The 19,565-nt window shown below is 41.2% G+C and overlaps 1 protein-coding gene across 2 annotated transcripts in view; it reads right to left on the bottom strand.

The window, feature by feature from the left end:
• DPP6 (dipeptidyl peptidase like 6) overlaps positions 1-19,565 on the bottom strand; it is a 424,897-nt gene that overhangs the window by 6,427 nt on the left and 398,905 nt on the right. For both annotated transcript variants that reach the window (XM_062567660.1, XM_062567661.1), the window contains exons 17-22: positions 10,945-10,992; positions 7,382-7,480; positions 5,067-5,136; positions 2,174-2,368; positions 1,380-1,434; positions 360-465 (exon numbers count right to left, since the gene is read on the bottom strand). In XM_062567660.1, coding sequence (XP_062423644.1) covers positions 360-465; positions 1,380-1,434; positions 2,174-2,368; positions 5,067-5,136; positions 7,382-7,480; positions 10,945-10,992 — 573 coding nt within the window. The remainder of the gene's footprint in view (positions 1-359; positions 466-1,379; positions 1,435-2,173; positions 2,369-5,066; positions 5,137-7,381; positions 7,481-10,944; positions 10,993-19,565) is intronic.

Below are 19,565 nucleotides of genomic sequence, written 5' to 3'. Positions count from 1 at the left end.
GAAGGCCGAAAAAAATTATTTGGCTCCATCATTAAGAGAGAGGGAGGTCTGAGCTTACAGATGGCCCCACGTGGCTCTGAGAGCCGTGTATGCGATACGCAGCCTGGAGGAGTTTGTGGCCTCCAGCGCAACGAATCCGTCTGCAGAGGGTGACTTCCTGCAGCCCTCTCGCACGCTCCTAGCTAGCCCCACCGATGTTAGCAAGATTGGTCTCCAGCAGAAAGAAAAGGGATTATAGCTAGTCCTAAAACAACAGACAACACAGAACAGCCAGGATCTCAGGAAAGAAAGAGAAGATAAACTGAGAAAGGGTAGGGGAGAAACAGATTTGTAGTCAGAGAGCCTGAGATGGTATTTACCATATAATTTGAAGTCTGTCAGTGGAGAAAGAGCAGCTCCGCATGCGAACACCTGATTCTCTTCGCCAGCTGGAAGTATGTAAGTGCTCAGGTAGCCGCCGTAATCCTAGAGCACAAAGCATTAGATGAGCGTCTGCAGGCTGGGAGTGACATGGTGCCGTTTTTGGGTACAGAAACGGGGTAACGGAGACCCTGAAGAAACCTGTTTGCCGTTACAAGACTCTTAGTGCCTCGTACTGTACGAACACGTAACGAGGGGCATCTCTGCGGCTTCAGCAGCCGCGGTTTCAGATGAGCTCCGTATTTAATGCATTCTCATGGAGGCAGAAGGGCTTGTGTGCTGAGAGCTTGCCTCCTTTTTCCCAGCTTACAGCAGTCGGTCTTATCAAATAGATTACCTCCCCAAAATATTATTTCAGTCTTTTGTTATTTAAAATTGACGTTAGAATTTCAGCTTCTGCCATCAGCCTGTTAACAATTCTCCACGGAGCTGCTGTTAGAAGCGCAGCACTCTTCGCCCACTCTACCCCCCGTTATCTGCCATAATAAACAATTTCTACCCGCCATCCCATTCTCATTTCAAGCTATGTGTACTCTGCAATTGCTATTTCCTAGCCAGGTACACTCCACGGTGTGAATCAGCCTCAGAAATCAATATGGTTGTTGTACATTTGTACGATACAAGCTAGAGCTACCCATGCTCCAATAGGCCTTCAGGGACAAGATGAAAATGAAATGAAAGTTTGCAAAGGGAAAAAATAAATAATTATCTGACTGCATTTTTATGACAAATAATCGCTTTCTTCACTTTGAAGTTAATTTAAAAGAAACTATTGATGAATACATTGATAAAATGAAAGCTTTCATCTTTAACATCTCTGAGCAAGAAGCAATCTATCCCCCAAACAAATAATAATAAAAAAGTTACAACTGGCATATTCAATAAATCAGGATTTAACTCTGCTGCTTAACTGTGTCAGCCAACTATAACAGTACATAGGAATAATGGGAAAATGTTACCTTCCCAAACACACCGACTCGCATTTTATCAATGTAATGCTCCTTCAGCATTGTCCTAGAATAATGAGAGAGGAGAAACAATGAGTTAAAAATATTTTTCCCTTAGATACAGGAAACACTGTGTGATTTAAAGATTTTTATCAGCTTGAATTTGAGGTGGCCCCAGAAAAATGATGCAGACAATCTAAATTCATGCTGGCATATACTGCTTCTGTGAGTCTCTGCTCAATTTAATCTTCTGGCCCGTTGTGTTGGATTTGACCGAACAATGGTGACAAATAACCTGTACTACTTCTGAAAGCCACACTAAAACCGTTGCTGTTACACTACTCTAATGGTGCTTCTAGTGTGTTAATACTCAGAGTAAATCTCATGATACTGCGGGACTTGACATTTATGGTTTTGTACTGATTTTATATTTTTAAAAGTCTTAATTTTACAGATTTAACGATGGACTTTTTCCAATTACCAGCCCCGTAAAAATTAATCTAGGAACTGATATTCAAGCTTACTTGTTTGCAGACATATGACTGTAATGAGGTAAAAATAAATAGGTGTTGAGCATGTGATACAGATAAGCATGCTACAATTCAGCTCTGTTTAAAGCTTGTTGTCTCACCTCTGCACTGGCTGGTGTAAGGTCTCTCCCTCACCTGCCATGGCTTGGTCAGAGCTGTATGACCATGTTGTCCTACCCTCCCTTTCCTCTGCTCCTCTTTTAAGCGAGCAGGACAAATGCCATCCTTGGTTTAATTAATTATTGAATTAATTTCTTAAAGAAAGGTGCCATTCACCGGACAGCTTCCAGCTGATCCTTCTCTTCCAAAAGGCCCAATCTCCTCTTCACCTCGTGCAAGAGTTTAGTGCCCTGGAATCCGCTCCCGCGGCCGTCGAACTTCACCACGATCGCGTTGTGAGAGCTGACCATGACGCTTTCCCAGTTCACTTCAAATTTCTCGGTTACGATCTGGCTGCCAGGCGTTCCGTCCCTGAAACGGAAACAGGCGTCAAGCCGCGCGGCCAGGTTCCCTCTCGGTGGAGCAAAATCAAGGTTACCAAAAGGAGGCCCAAAGCTCTTTTCTGGGGCGAGAGCTTCCCGTCACAGTGGGAAACTGAGGCATCCGCACGCGTTATGAGGCCGTGCACATTTAAAAAAGAGGAAAACGGTCTCTGGGATAATAATAATTTGTAACTGTGCAGAAGGCGGGGTGTGCGGGATGGGCTCTGAGGCTGGGGTGGCGGCTGTAGGCTGGTTTCTACCTCCCTCCCTGCACCGTAACTACCACTACGCTTAGCTGAGCTTTAGACAAATCCAGGAAGCGCGTCATTAAACGGGCACGATGCCTACGAGAGCGACACAGAGCAGCGATGCCGGCTCAGCGGAGTTTGGCCAGTTTACACTGCACACAGTCTGCTCTAGTCTGTAGCTATGTCACAACCGTCCCCAAAGATGGGTTTTTCCTGGGGGAGCGGTTGCCGTGAAGAGCCTGGCTGAAATGCTCTGGGATGAAACCTGCAGACATGAGGTCGGTTTTCCTTCGCTGGAAGGCATTTGGGTTTCCCTTACTGCCTCCTGTCACCCAGCCCAGCCCTCCTGCCTCCTGCAGGCTTCACAAGAGGGGTGGTAGCTAGGACCGTCAGTCAGTGGTGGCACCACTGCTTGAAACAAGTAGAAAGGGAAAGGACATCTCTAAAGGAGATAAAACTAATAGTTGAAAAATATTCAGGTTTGCCTGGGATTGGTAGATAAGGTGAGCAGAGGGCAAGACGTTCTCTTCACCCTCCTGCTTAGGGTCTGACCCTGCAAAAGAGAGCTCTCTCAAGACATAAGGACTTTTCATCAGCATGACAGTTCAAAAGGAAAAAAAAGAGATGACGAAGAGGAGAAGTAAAATTTAGAACTGAGAAAACTCTGGAGTCAGTGGCACTTCCACCTATTTGTTTTTTGGGTTCTCAGAAACATCAGACAACTCACTGCAGGTTTCTTATGTGCATGTGACTTCGATCATTTGCATTTACTCAGCAGAGACTGAGGCCCATTTAGCTTCAGAGGCAGCCTAATCAAGTGTTGTTAGCTTGATGAGTACCAATCTTCCTCAAGCACTTGTATAATGAAGTACATTTTCTCTGCAGTAATTTGTGATGTAACGACACGCTTATTGCAGTGTTTTTGTCCTTCATCGAAGAAAGTGCAGGATGGTGTTTAGGCATTCATCAGCCACTTGGGTTCCTACTTCAGGCTTCTCTATTGTGGTGTGGCTCTCCACCAGGAAAAAGCAATGCAGCAGGGGGAGCAAGGAAGAGTCTTCCAAAGTCAATGAATTCCCTCTCCCAGTTTCTTTTCAGATTGCCAGAAAAGTTTGTTATGTGCGTTACTAAATGTTGCCTCCAGAAATATCCATCTGTTATACCTACCAAAAAAAAATATCCTACCTATCTAATCAAAATGCTTAAATCCTGGAAATCTTCAAAGGTTTCTAACTTTCTCCACTGGTATGTCAGGGAACATAGACTCTTCCATGGAAAGGACTGCTGCATTAGGATATCTAATATTTAAGCTCCAGTAAGGCTGAGTGCATCTCACAGAGACTACCTATTGAACGCCCAGGGCTAATGAGGCGACACATAACAGCACTCACAAACACCGGTGCACTGAGAGAATTCCTTCACTCCTAGGCTGACCAGGCAGGGTGTCCAAGGGTGCTGTGGCTTAGCTGTTGACTCTGCTGGAGGGACCTATCTTTCTGGCTGAGGACACAGCGGCACATTCCTTTTGCTCTACGCGCGCCAGGAAGGAAAGAGAAATTCTCCCCTTTCTCCAGTATCCTGGGGGATGTAGCTCTTACTATGGACATGGAGGAGCTGGATCTAAATCCCTGTCACCCAATTGCTGAAAAAAATTTTGAAAACCAGGAAAAGAGGAATCAGAACCAAGCCTCTCAGAAGCAAGTCCTTGGTGCTGGATGACCTGCCATTCACAGGTGAACAACCCTTAATCTCTCCTGAAGGAGTTACTCCGCTCTGTAAATAATCAATTGCTCACAGCACAGGGATATGCCCCTAGATCTCTCCTAACCAGCCCTAAACACTGGGCTGAAGAGTCAACATCTATTTTTTTCTCTTTCCTCTATCTGTTTCTACCCCAAAACAACTGAACTGCAAGTGTACATGGAACAACTTCACAGCGGAGTGAATTGTAGGTTTTCCTTAGAGAGGCAAAACCCTAGCCTCAAATACGGGAGAGAAGGGACCTGTGTTCAACCTTCCCCCTCAAACGAGGGCACTATCAGGCTTTAAGGGAGATCACAGCATCCTTCCTTCTCAACTGCTTTTGTAATTTTGGAATTAAGTGTGATTACCATGGCTTACCAAGTCTATACAGAAACAGTCTTTTGCTTTATTTTGTAACTTTTGTAACTTTTGTTGGGAATTTCCATGCCCCCATAGACCCACAGCACCTCGCTGCTGGCAACTCCGTGCAAACATGCCAGCGGGCATGCCCACAGCTCTGAAGTTAGGCAAGGGTGGGGAGTCAAAGTGCTGGCTTGGGTGCTAAAGCAGGCTGGCATCCACTGAACAAAACCTATCTTAAAGGACTTTGAGTGTAGTGAAGGCTTCCACGCTGCCCTAACAACACGAAAAAACAAAACAAAACAAAACAAAAACAAAGGAAGAACGAGAACTTACACAACCAATAGCAAAGGGTAGTGTGCGGTGTCTGAAAAGGTTGCTGGCTTTAAGATCTGCATTGGCAATTCTAGGCAAAAAAGCAACAAACAACAGCATGTCTTTAGTGTGGGAAAGCTGACATAACTAATACATTTTATAGCGTTTCAGCCACTTATGAGCAGGAACAAAATGGCATTTCATCAGATGCACTGGTAAATAACACCTTAGGAACACAGATGTTGTCAAAGAAAAGACCCATATTGTAATAGCCAAGGTGACAAGGAACGTAAATCTAGAGCGCAGCATGAGCTGTTCAGTCATGCATCACTTTTACAATGTTCAATTAACATCTGGCAATAGCTATAATTTTATTTTTTGGCAGGTGGATGAGTGACAGAGCCAGAAATCAGTATTTCAGGATAGCCGGTGTTGGGGGTGAATAGAGAAAGAAAATAGCTTAAGACTCAATTTAGTACGGTGAGTGGGAGAGAGAATGGGATTTTTTCTGCTGTAGTAGTGTGAAGACAGTTAGAGAAAATGTTTTTTAATCCTAACTTTTAGAAGGCCTAACTTTGCTATAAAATAGGAGGTAGTCTTGCTGAAAGCTGCATGGTTGTACTAATACTGAACCGGTTTAAGTGAGAGATAAATGTGGCCCATGCAGTATACCAACATTCACCAAAGCTTCATTTAACTGTTTTCTGTGGCCTCACATTGGTATCTGAAAATGCTTCCACACAAACGCCTTTTACATTAATGACAGTGCACTTATTTTTAAAATGTTAACTACAACCCAGATTACCAAAGGCACAGCAATTAAATTGGTATTAGCAGCATTTTCAATAGATTAATATCCAGATTAACCACAAGGTTTAAGTGGTTTATTTTGCAATCCTTGTCCGACACCCAGTCTAATTAGTTATTCCATCTGAATGCTAATGCCCTGCAAATTAGATCAATGGCCCAGGGACAGCCAAAAAGGCCATCGTTTGACTTTAAATATATATAAACACTACATTCAGCGTTCCCAAGGCTGTTAAGCCTGAGGCCTTGAAAATACAGGATGAACACAAAAGAATAGGCGTGTTGCTACAGCCGGCTTGAACTTACTACACATGCACACTTGGTTAAATGAGCAGAAGACAGTTTCAAAGGTACCTACAGTTAAAAAATTTAGCAGCAATTTGAATTTGTAATAAAAACTATTTGCTTCCAACGCGCCTATGAACTGGCCCACAGGGGGTGGAGAGACGCTGAGCTTTACGACGAGCCATCTTTCCTGGTCGTGTCCTGCCCACGAGGCCTGGGAAGCGCACATCTGTCCCTGTTTTTCTCATGCATCAGTTTATGTTCCTAATGCCAATGTACCAAGCAGAACATTTTAGGTAAAGATTACCCTTTTCCAGTGGCTGCTGCCTCTCAGCCTCACAGCTGATAACACTTGGCAAGGGTCCAAATTAGCAACCTAACATCCATCACACCTCAACGGCTTTTATTTCATCTTATCCTGTCTGAAAGGGAGTCTACGTTCCCCATCACGGGAAATATTTTGAAGCACAGGAGAAAAGCACAGGGAGCTGTTTCCCCACCAGGAACGGCTGCTTTTGCAGGGGTGCACAGACAGGCAGAAGATGCTCACACTTTGCCTGTTTGCTACAATGCCCTTCTTTTGTCTGTGCTCTTTGGCATATAGACACGTGGGTAATAAGTAAATAAGTGCTACAAACTGAACACAGCAGACGTCGATCTATGCTGCGCCCGGTTTCTGCATTCTTTACTCTCTCTGCTTACGTTGTAGAGCAGTTTTTGCCAACCCTACCAAATGAGGTGGCTTTCTCAAAGGATCCTGGATGACTCAGGCTGAAAGTCTTCGGCGACGTGAATTCCTGACTGTCAATTTTGTTCAATTGCTGTGTTCACTGCCGTCTCGCATTGTGTGCTGAAAGGCTGCCACGGTTGTGGCTAGAAGCATGTACAAGATGGCACTTCAAACCCATCTTAAACAACAGCCCAGTCCAGTCAGCGCAAATGCCCTGGAGAATGGGGGCACCACACCACTACATCTCCTAGCGTGCTTTTTTCTCGTCTACAGAACGTTTTTTTTAAAAAAACCCTAAAGCTACCCTTTTTCCTTTCTTCAGCTGCATTCTCCTCAAATCCTCTCTCTTTAACCTCCTTATATATAGCCCTTTCTAACAGAGTGCTTTGCAAACTGTGAGAGTTTATTGAAAGCCAAAGTCATTTTTTCCTCCTGCCACTCTACCAAGATGACTGTATCATTTCACATCAGTAACAGTTAAAAAGAAAGAAGAGAGAGGAAAGGTACTACTTACTGTAATCATCTATCTTGATTTCCATGTATTCTACTTTAGGCATTTGTCTGTCATTCACAGTCAACTGCACATTTTCATTTACCTCCAGCTCAAAGATTTCTGAAAGATTAAGGACAAAATCACAAAAACTTTTGGCATTATTTGTGAAAATGCATGTTAATATTTTATAGCTGCCTTAATATTTGTAACATAAGTTTCCTTACAAAAGCTGTGCCTTGTAGCTGTCCAGCCCTCACAGAAGTCTAGTTTAATATATTGTTTCTATTTGGTGTTCCAAGTTTTGTGTTAGCGTAAAGCTTTTTTCCATGATTTCAATGATGTTCTGTGGATTTACACCAACTAGAGATGTAATGTGTGCTGAGATATTACTATGGGAGGGGGTTATGTCTGTCCCAGCCACACGTCTATCTTCCAGGCAACTGTGGGTGTCAAATGAAGAAGCCCTCAAGTCTGTGCTTTAATTACACATATAATAACTTATATATATATATATATATATATATATACACGCATATAATAAATCATTGTTTATTGTGCTTATGTATTTTAGCCAAAAAATTTATGAGATCAAAAATGCAGAATTCCTTCTTTATTGTCCATGACTTCCCTTAGGAAACACACTGATAAACGCGCAACCCCAGCTCCCCAAATAATGCTCAGGGTACCTGATTATTATGCTCCCGTTGCTGCTCTCTGCTGAATAGAAAGGCAGGCACAGCACAAAAACATGCCCTTTCCACTTAATACATTTCACAGTTCTTTCAGCAAGAGTATATTGGTTCAATGAGTATTCAACCTGCTTCTAAAAAGCTTGGCTCATCTCTATTGAAATCACAACCCCCACAAAAGCGCCAAAGCAACAGCCTATTCCGTTTAGTTAAATATTAAGATTCTCATTTAATTATGGCACACACAAGTAGCTTTATCAGCAGAAAGGGGCCTGTCACGTAGGGGAATTTAGTCAAGCAGTTTTATTTGTTCATATAATTGCACTCACAGAAAGCCAGGAAGACTGGGGAGGAAATAAAAAAGATTGGCATATCTCCTAAAGGACTTTCTTTTCTGCTTTAGGACCACAGGGAGCTCAAGTCTGTGGAGTACAAATGGTCATTGCTTAATTAAATGTAAGCACACTGTAATATTCAGTGCAACTCACTATTATCAGATCACTGCAGAATATAGAGGCAAACTCCCTTTATAGAGTAATGGGCTCATATTAAATACATAAAGTCGGTAACACGCAATTGCCATAGCTGTCCTTCATTCAAAAGCAAAAGAATGAGAGAAAATAGAAAACTAAGGGAAATGTTAATCATACTCAGAAAATCATGCATTTCAGTAGAGAATGTGCTCTAAGCATGACTAGGTTGAGTTATCTATGTAATAAATATTACACATATATAACTGTCAAAATAAAACTAGTCTCAGTATGTTTTATGTTACTTTTTAAAGTTTTATTTGATGTTTCTATTTCATGGTATCTCTCATTTTATATACCTAAAATTTATAAAACTATACAGGAGTCTATATCACAATTCATGAGAACACTATCCTGTACATGCTATTATAGCAAATCAGCTATATTTGTTGAAAAATTAAAGTATTGTACTTAAGGGAAAAAAAAAGACAAAAATAGATGTGGAAGAGGAAAAAGTGGTATCAGCAGGGACATTCTTTTTAATCTTTCAGAAATAAAATCACCTCGTGTAGGAATCTGCACAAAAAAAGTCCCTCTGCACTTGGACCTGCCTGTGTCCTAGTGCTTCTCTGGGCTGGCTCCCGTGTGCAGAGGCAAATCAAGCTATCTTGCTATCCCACCCTCGCCAGTATCAATAAGTTTTGGCCCAAGTGAGAGCCCTCCTTTGAGGGTGGTTTCAGTGTGGCTATGCTGGGAGGAAATGCTATGTGGTGGGAGAAGAAGTCCTTCAAATGTGGCTTGTTCCCCAGCGGGGACACTGGGCAGAGCTCAGGGGATGGCCAGGACACCAGTAAAACCACAGGGGTGAGTCTGTAGGAAGTGGCCATTTCATGTTCATTCTGTGTGCAATGAACCGTCCTTGCAGATAAAATACTCCATAGAAACTTCATGATATCTGCCCCTCTCCTGCCTCGAAAGAAAGCTCTATTTTTGACCAGGAATGCTTCAATGTCAGTAGAACCAGCCAGATCCGTCAGGGTATTTTTATCCATCAGTCTCAGACCAGTGGGGAAACTGAGGCACAAGAAGTGAAGTATTTATCATGAGCAAGAGAATGGTAGATGGTCCAGGATAGGCTACGCTGCCCTGCTTTGGCAGCAAAGATCTCTATTGCCCCCCTTACAGGGCAGTTCTGCAGCAGTATGTTGCTTTAACCTAGCTTATTCTAGGATGCTGCTGAATTTTATGTATGTCTTTCTAAGAATTCCTCTGCAAAGAAACACTTCAATACAAACAAATTGATTGAAAAGACATTTAGAGAATGGGAGGTAAAATAAAGTCATACACAGAAAATACATGAAACAATATGGAATCTTGAGGTTTTTTTCTAGCATGTCCTGATATCACAGGAGGGGTTTTAATAAGAGTCATGTGTGAGTATCATCCCCAGTAACAATCCTTGTGGCTCCACATGCAGGCGATTTCCCAGAAAAATTGTCCACTCCCCTTACGTGGGTCACCACTGTAAGCATGAGGATCCTGATTGCAGCTTAAGGCTGGGCTAAACTCAACATAAAAAATGATAGAAAAGCGTCTCCCGTGAAAACGACTGGAGCAGCTAAACTCACGCGAGACTCAGTTGCACACCCTGCTAGGAGGTCTCCTGGGACTCACGAGAGAAAAGGGGCACCTTGGTTAAAGATAAATGCAGAGATGGCAAAAAGAAAGCCTGTCAGTATGGTGCTCCCGGCTACACTCTCATAGGGGTGACAAAATAGATCTTTCTAGAGGATCCTTATTACAACAGAGGTGGAAAAGGCAAGAGACAAACTCCAGAAACCAAACGAATCTCTGAGCTCCAATCCTAACCCATCTGTCAATGGCTATAGCCAGCACAAAAGATTTGGGGGCTGAAATCTGCATTTGGAATAACTCCAGATTCATGCTGGTGTAGATGAGAATCATTAGTGTTAAAAAGCCTTACCAAACGAATATGTATCACAACCCCCATTAAACAGATGAGGAAGCCATGCTGCAAATCAGTGGCAGAGTTGGGAGCAAAACTTGCAACTCCTGGGGCTACGTCCTGTGCATTACCTCCTGCAGCCTGGCACCTCATATCAAAGTGATTTTATTAAATCACTGATTAAGTTTTATATATATATATATATATATATATAAAATATATGTGCATATTTTCTTTGGAGGAGGACATAAAAATTCATTAAAAACTAGCAAAAAGAGAGCAAGAGATCTGCACTGTGGATTTTTTGGAGGACACTGATAACAAATGACATCCCCAAACCACTGACTTCTTACTCCCAACAGCAAGGTACTGTGAGGACAACGCTTTCAAAAATACTGTCTCAGGATAGGGCCTGGCTACTTTTCTTTGAAGAATTACAAGATGCAAGCCCATTCTTACTTTGTGTGTCACTTGTGTTGTGGACAGTCACCATCGGAACTCGTGGACCTTGAAAAGAAGATAACAAAGAAAAGAATATCGGTTAAATAAGAAACTCATCTATCTATATACATGCACATGAACCTGTTTTTGAATTCCATGGAGATGGGGACTCCTGGGAATTACATTCCATGGAAGAGTAATCTAAAAAGCAAATCACCCAGGTATTAGGAGTCTGTGAATAAGTGACAGTACTGTAGACTCTAAAACATGTGAGGTTTCAAAACCCTTTCCCAATGGACCACTAAGTGCATCTTTCCCTAATTCGTAAACATTATAATTAGCACAAACACAATTAAATCACTTGCTTTTTAAATTATTCTAATGACACACAAACATCACAGCACAAAGCATTTACATTTTATATGCCACGGGTAACTGTTACTGTTTTGTAAACAACATTTTTTAAAAATAAACACTGGTTTGGTTCTCCTAGAATAGAGCATTTGGGTAGTGAGAACAGTCAATTTTGTAAAGAGGATTATCATTACTATGCATGAGTGAACCACAGAGCTGACTGCCATAGGATGCTATAGAGGGGGAAAGCATACAATGAACTTGCAAAGGAATCGGACCAGCTCACAGAGGACAGATCTCATCGTGACCATCTAACACAGTGGTCTGGAATGAATCTCCATTTCGGAAGTCCCCAAGCAGATGATTGATAAGAAACAGGATGATACATGAGATTATGCTCATTTTATAGCTGTCTAGGCTCTTACACTCTATTCCCAATTATGACCTGCTGACTGCTTTTGGAGACAGGACTCTGGGCCAAAAGGAGTTCGGGGCTGAGTTTGGTCTTCAGCTCTTCAAATAATTTTGAATAGAGCCCAGGTGTACCACGCAGGCCGTGTGCTTCGATGTTAGACAAGCCCAATGGCAGAGAATGACTTTCTGGGAGATCCTGAACATGATGCAGGAGAATTAACAATTAATGACACAAGTTGATACAGGACACTGCTAGGGAAAACAGCTGAGGAGAACGAGAGATCCTCACCAAACGTGAGGATCTTTATGGCCAGGCTTATTTCTATTAGAGATTCTCTCTATATTTCAAGTTGTTGAAAATTATGTTTCCTGGTTTCTCATGGGCCCCAAAAGTCTGACAGCATTTTGGCTGTCCCCCTTGTCCTGCTGGTTATAAATGGCATCACCTGGGGAGGGGAAGCAGGGCAGATAGCACATTACAAATGGCAAATCCAAGAAGATTTTTTATTCACACTTGAAAAAACTAATTCCACTCCTCAGGCATGCATCTTCAAATTTCCTATTGCATTGCTGTGCCCTGTAGGGAAGGGTGCAAGACCCAGCCCAGAAGAAAGCCCTGACTACTGTTAATAATACAGAAGAAAGACTATAGAGACAGTACAGCTTTATCTGCTTACGATTCAATCCTCCCTACTGCTAGTGTTCAATGGAAAACAGCACTTGTACTAATTCAGAGATTAAATTAAGAAAAGAGCAGTCAAATTTTGAAACTCCCAAATTAAGACACCTTAGGAAGCCTGATATTCGCGTGCTACAAATCTCACACCTTTTCAGATCCACCCCCCTGTAGGATGTCTTGAGTCCTTCAACCAAAAGTAAAGCATGTGCAATCACCAGTCACTGGCCCCAGGAGCTTGTGTAGAGCAGACTGAAAATCTCCCACCGAAGCTTCATGCTCTTAGCACAGTGTAAATAAGAACTAAAACACCAACGCATTTGCCGGTGGTGCCAAGGAACTGCATCGCCTTGTATAAAATCAAGAGTGCTTAATGCAGACCTTACCTGGAGATAAAAGTGGCTCCCCCCCGCCAGAATCAAATAAATAATTTCCATGCAAGGAACTGGGATGAACCAGCCACCAGCTAAGTGGAGAAAGCTCTGCTCTCAGTTTCACTCATGTAAACCTAAAACAACTGTGTTCCAGGCAAAAGATAAGCCCAGGCTTACTCCATTCCGCTTTGTTATCAGCCCAAACCATCCTGTTATCACACTTACATCAGCCTCCTCTCGAGGCAGGTTTGCCGTTGGAGCGGTGCTGCCACAAATCGAGGCAGAGCGGGCTTCGTTCACTACGGAGCGGACGGATAGGGCAGGCCCGACTTCCATTCCCTAATAACTGATCATTTTTGTCATTAACGGTCCGATTCTTTTGTTTGCTACATTTTCTTAGAAACGTGACTAAGTCAGAATAACGCACGGAGGTAAGTGCTAGGTTTTCTACTCACCGAGACTCAGCTCAATTTACCTTCTGTTGAATTACGTGATACACTGACCACATTTATTTATAAATCTGATCTGTTTTTTTTTCCTGCAGTGCCAGAAACCAGTCTGCTGGAAAAATGACAAATCTAATACACAGTTCATCCTAGACATGATAAAATCAGCAGTGGAAATAAAAGGAATCTTCTCAAATGATTTCAATTACAGCTAGAACAGTTCTTTAATTAACACAAAAATGCTTTATAAAAAGAAAGGGATAAAAGAGAAAAACAATGCATATAATCCTCTTATTTTCTAATTTCTTTTCCTTTCCGTGTTTGTATTAGCACTGGGAAAAGAGTGAGAAACTAATAAATAAATAAATAAAAGCCCAGATGTAGTTTAGAGAATTCCATGTATTATATGTTATGTTTAGTTAGTCTTTAACTAATCTTACTGTCCTCTCACCAAATCAATATTTTAAAGCAAGGTCCCATATGAAGATATTCAGTTTAAGGTAACATCAAATAAAAATATTTTAAAATATGCATCAATGTCCATGAAAAAGTAGAATTTTGAGTTGCTTGACTTTTATTTTTCAACAAATGAGGAAAAACAGCAAAGACACAGGAACATACTGAGCAGGCTGATATGAAAGTTTAGCCTGGATAGTAATATTCACAGTGATCACGCTCTTCCCCCTTTTCCCATGCCTCTGCTCTAGTTTTGCACCCGCTAATTTGACAGCATTCTAGTGCTGCTGCCTTATCGTTAGCGTAAGCGAAAGGCCCGGACCTGTTGACTTGATTGCGTAAGGACACGCTCTATATGTTCCCTGTGCATTATTAACACAGTTAATAATGCCGTGGGAATCTCAAGTTACAGAAATAAGATTGTCAGTTAATAGGACTAAAAATTTGGCTTTATCATAAGGCCTTTAAAATTTTACTGTCATTATCCATGCTGGAAGTTAAGATTAAATCATGATACTATAATGACATGGGCAAGTTTATCAAAAAGGAAATACTAGCTACATTCTGAGAATGGAAACTCAGTATCTGAGTAATTTGGCAAAAAAAAAAAAAGAAAAAAAGCACACTGACCACAGGTAGCCATCATTTTATAAGCAGCCTTCATTACTATTTTCAAGAGACTTCTGCTAAATCATGGGCAGAAAGCAACAGCTGTAGATGTTTAGGTGACAAGGTACAAATTTCCAGTTTAAAAATTGAAAGTTATACAAACTTGAACAAAAGATTTGTCAAAAATAAATTCTGGAATATTTTGAGAGAGTATTCCAAAATATTCCAAAATATTTTCATGCTCTAACAGCATGGGGAAGTATATCAGCTACAACTTTAAGATGAAAGTAGTAATTACAAAAAGCATACTATACAATTTGCAAAAAAGGTAATCAGTGTTAGAAGAGAGAAGGGGCAAAAAAAAGGATTGTCATATTCTTCTCATCCATATTCTTAAAGGCTTCAACGTGGCAGATAATTTCAGACCAGGAGCTAGACTCACAGTGTGTAAACAATAAAAATTCAAATGCTCTCTGCCAGCACCACCAGCATATCTCTTAAGCACTGATGAATGATTTAAAAGAGCAGCTGCGAGCGATGTGAACCGAGAAGGTCTGGCTCTGCACAAGTGAGATAATTGGCAACAGCCATCTCTGTGTACAGATTCCAGATCTCTTTATTTGCTAATCCATGAATTATTTATACGTAACGCATAAAGTTCATATGTTGGGGTGATATTATCATACTAATAAATAAAGACATGGGGAGTTCTGTGAATCGCGGCTTATAATTAAAATATTTTCCCATTTACGGTATTTTCTAGTCTATGCTACAGACAGCTGTTTGCGATGTTTGCTTTGGCAACCTTGTTGATAAAAACATCAAATAGAGATTTATGCTGCTGTTCACCCTCCCTGAGGCGTTTAATTTTTAAATCTAAGCTTTACTTCCTAATATGTAACTAGTCTAGTAAAATAATCAATACTGTCTTGTTTTCAGGCTACATGCAGAATGGCATGAACTGTACTGATGGTACTGCTTGTTTCTGCCCCATCTCCTACTACTAATAGATTTCATGCTTACTTAAAGCAGAAATAAATCTTGGTGTTCTGAGATGGCTTTAGTTAACAGTGTCTAGAGGGCAAATGAGCATGAGATTTAGCCTTAATTATACCACACAAAACAGCTCTGATGAGTTCTTCAAAAGGTTGCTCAAATAAGCATATTCAGGATCAGGACTATTCAAAAAAATCTCCATTTAAAACTGAATCCATTCTAGGAGATTCTGAAAGGAGCCTACACCGCCGCAGAGAGTAGCTGTATGGCAAGCTGGGTTGATGTTAAGCAACTACAGCCAATGTTCTGACATCCTGTTATCCCTCATATGATCACTAAACCACAGCAGTACACAGGACCCCAGGTCCAGCTCTCCCCTGCTCCTATAGGTAACCACACCATGTAAAGTTATTGATAAGTGCTCACTACCCATAACTATGTTATTTGCTGCTGTATTTCTTACTGGTGTCTCATTTTTTGAATAGAAACCACCTTCTAAATTCAAGGTATGTTGGCTGACACTCCAATTTACAGTTTTGTGATTTTGTGTCAGAAAGTTATTGTCTACTAATCATGAATATCCCCACTATAGTTTGAACAGTCATATCTCCTCAAAGCCTTCATGCAGCAAGTTAAACAACTGGATTATTTTAGCTACCTTTTGAGGGCAGATTCTCTATTTCTCTTACCGGTCTTCTACATAAGACTGTTCTGTTTTCAGTTCATCCTTCATAAACACAAATGACCAGGACTCTACATCTGGCTCTAGAAGGTGTTCTAACTGGTCCTTCTATAGTGCAGATAATACTTGCCCAGCTCATACAGAAAATTGCTTGCCTGATCCATCCTAAAAGTATATTTGCCTTCTCCATGGCCACAGTAGGTAGGTGGATCAGGGATGTCCTTGTATGTCCCAGCTCTGCTCTTGAGTCACCTGGAGCCTCAAGCATGGAAGGCAGATTCTTGCTCCTGCTCCCCACATACTTTGTACTATTAATTTCTGTCACTCGGGTCAGCTTTTCCAATATTTCTATCTGCCTTCTGATGGTGCTTATCAGCTTTGTATCCTTAGCAAATTTCATTAACTCAGTCCAGCTTTGAGTTCCTAGACCTTAAATGAAAAATTTAAGTAAGGTCATTCCCAGGACCACCTCCTAATTGATCCTGCTATTGATATCCAATTAGCCTTATGTTTCGCTTTGTCGTAATCTAATGTCATCCTTCATTTAGCCAGTTCTTAACCTTACCTTACAATTCTTTTACTAATCTCCATCCTCCCCCTCTTAATTAATACCATCCAATGAGACATCACATCCAGTGGGCTGAGTAAAAGCATCTTCTTCCTTTCATAAGACTTCGTCTAAAGTTTTCAAAAGATACAATAATACTTGTATCTGGTTCCAAGGAGGCATGTGGAAAACCTACGATGTTTAGGAAACTTTGTGGCACATTCATCCATTGTAATTATTATATCAGATGTAAAAGGGAGGCACATTTGGAGAATTTGCCTGCAGATTTCCTGAACCTGTCAGTGCATCGTGACTGTATACTCAGAGACGTAAATAGAGAGGTAGGAGAGAACCCTCCCAGTTCACACACGGATCACTGACTTCCCAAAAGGGTCAGGAATTTTGATCAATACTCTGGTTCAGGTCTATAGTTGGAAGAATGGATCTGACCAGAGGAATTCCCTGACCCAATTTTCTTTCTGTTTTCTAATTTCTATTCTATTTCCTTCTATTTCTAATACCTCATTAATTTAACCTCCTGCAATTCAGTTTGAATCCAGGCTTCCTCTAAACTTGGGAAAGAGGTGAAAACTAAGGTTTATCACTTGTCTCCATTTCTTAAATATACTTAAGCTTCTTACTGGATTAGTATATGGTAATACTAAGAGCTATATCATACGTGGAGGAACATATGTCAGAGACGGACATTGTCTATATTCCCTGCCTACCTTGGAAAGTTTCTCTGGATAATTCAGGATGCCCAGGGAGGCTGTGCTCTCTCCATCCCTGGAGGATTTGAAGACCAAACTGGATAAAGCCCTGAGTAACTCTTTGCTCACTCTGCTTTGAGTAGGAGGTTGGACGGGAGACCTCCTGAGGGCCTTTCCAAGCTGAATTTTCCTATGAAAAAAGCTACATCTTTGGGGGCGTTGTGGAAAGGGAGTAAGAGCTACAGTCTGTGTTTCTCCTCCCAGCTCCCCTGCTAAACCTGCTATTGATATGTTCAAAGGAGAAGGGTAATCACAGCATAAGAGAAGATACTCCTTTCTCAGTGCCATTTGCAACTCATTAATATTAACAGGGTAAAAGTCCATTGTATGTTTTGTGTTCATCCATTGAATATCTGGCATAAATTGATTTCGAGAACCTTAATTTCTTCTTTTGAAAAAGTAAAATTCACTTACAATAAATAATAGTATCTTAGCTGGACAAGTAATAATTAATGTTGGATATTAACTTAAAAAAAATAAAAACACAAATAACCTTGCTTCTCATTGTCTAGTTATTAAGCTATTTCTCTCATGAATTCCCAGATTTTGATGTGCCTTCAATACACTCGCTGCATTAATAAAGTACTGAAAGTGTATCATGCAAACAGATAACAAAAGCCAGCAACAACCAAATAGCTGGTCCAGCTGGCAAACAAGGTGAACGAAGCAGTTTTCCTCGGAGCAAGCTTTAAATCTTGTGGGATGGTAACATCTGTACTATTCACTGCAGAATAATGAGTTCAACCAAGGTCACTCATACATCCAAAAATAACGCACATGCACCCTGGTCTCAACATGCGGGAGGCCACTGCCTGATTTGTGAAGCGTCATTATTTAAGGCGCCATAGGAAGCCTGTTGTCATGGTCGTTTATCTCCTATGAGTGGAATTTTGATATATTTTTAAATCCACGGAATGACCAAATGACAAGAATCCTGGCTATAAGCACATGATAGATTATCTTCTTCTGGGCAATGCCAGACAGCTCATATTTACAAAGCAGGAGTCAAAATCAAAACAGGATCAAATCATGTAAAAGCAAGGGACATGAAGTTTCTTGGGATATGAATAGGTGATATGAATTGGGATAAGAATAGGGATAGGATTTCCATTTTTCATTCCATAATCTCTTCTTGAAGCACTGGAAATAGCAGCTGTTTTCTGTTTGTTTTATTATTAAATATTCATGCATAAATTTTTGTTTGCTCATTCCATGTTGCTGAGTCTTTATGGGTAATTTACACAGCATTAAGGATGTATAGCAATATAGCAAAATATTTTATAACATAAATGAATGGTCTATTTAAAGGAAGACAAAATATGATTGGAACATCCACAAAACCTATCATTTTAATTAGTCTCAGACTACTTTAATAACTATATTGTTAACAGCTGACAGAAGAGTTGTTCTCTTTTAAATCCCAACCACTAATAGCATCCTATCTTTTTTTTTCTGGAAAAGAAGCTTTTGTGATAGCTTCTATTTGTGCAAAGGGCTTTTTTTTCATATCACCCTGCTATTTTCAAGTAGCACTAGCATGTGAGATAGTGAGACAGGGCACTCCCCATCCTTCCTTCACCCATGAGACTTCTGACCCATGAATGATGCACAAAGGAGTTTAGACGTCAAAGCCAACCTTAACTGTTAAGTTAGAAAAGGAGCCATGTGAATGCAAATGCGAATTACATAGTAATTATAATATAAATAGGACCCAGAGATTAAGTCTGTGCAGGCTTTTAAACAGCAGAAACTAATTTAAGCTTCATAAGCCTCAGGAAAAGTTCCAAAAGGTCGCAGTTTGCCTTGAAGCACTAATTACAGCCTCCTGCTATTGGATATATAGGGGAGGAAGAGTTGCCATAATCATCCTTGTATAGGAACCCATTCTGGTCACGACAGATAACAACCACCCAGTGACCTAATACGCTGGCAACAACCGGGAATCCCTTCCAGGCGCACCGGCGACTGCTGCGCTTATTTGGTATTTGACAGGGTGGGAAACCTGAATCCACACCATTTCGTCATGCCCATTTGCTGGAGGTCATTATCATACTGTACGACATTTAGTCACGCTTAAGTTTTTTTTTTACCTCTGTTTTTCTCGCGGGTCTTGGATTTTGTTAGCCAGGTATTTTGGCTGGTGAGCCTGACTTGTGCAGCAGCACAAGACTAGCACGTTCCCTCTGCCCTGCTCTGAGCAGAAAGACAAGAAAGCACAAGAATGGCACATCCTCTGCCCGGCTCTAAGCAGAGAGACCCCATGCTCTGACCCCCCCTCTACAAAGTGTCTAATACTTGCTTTCTACCCCTTACTG

The sequence above is a fragment of the Rhea pennata genome, chromosome 2 (assembly GCF_028389875.1).
Source record: "Rhea pennata isolate bPtePen1 chromosome 2, bPtePen1.pri, whole genome shotgun sequence".
NCBI lineage: Eukaryota > Metazoa > Chordata > Aves > Rheiformes > Rheidae > Rhea > Rhea pennata.
This window is presented reverse-complemented; position numbering and strand designations above follow the sequence as displayed.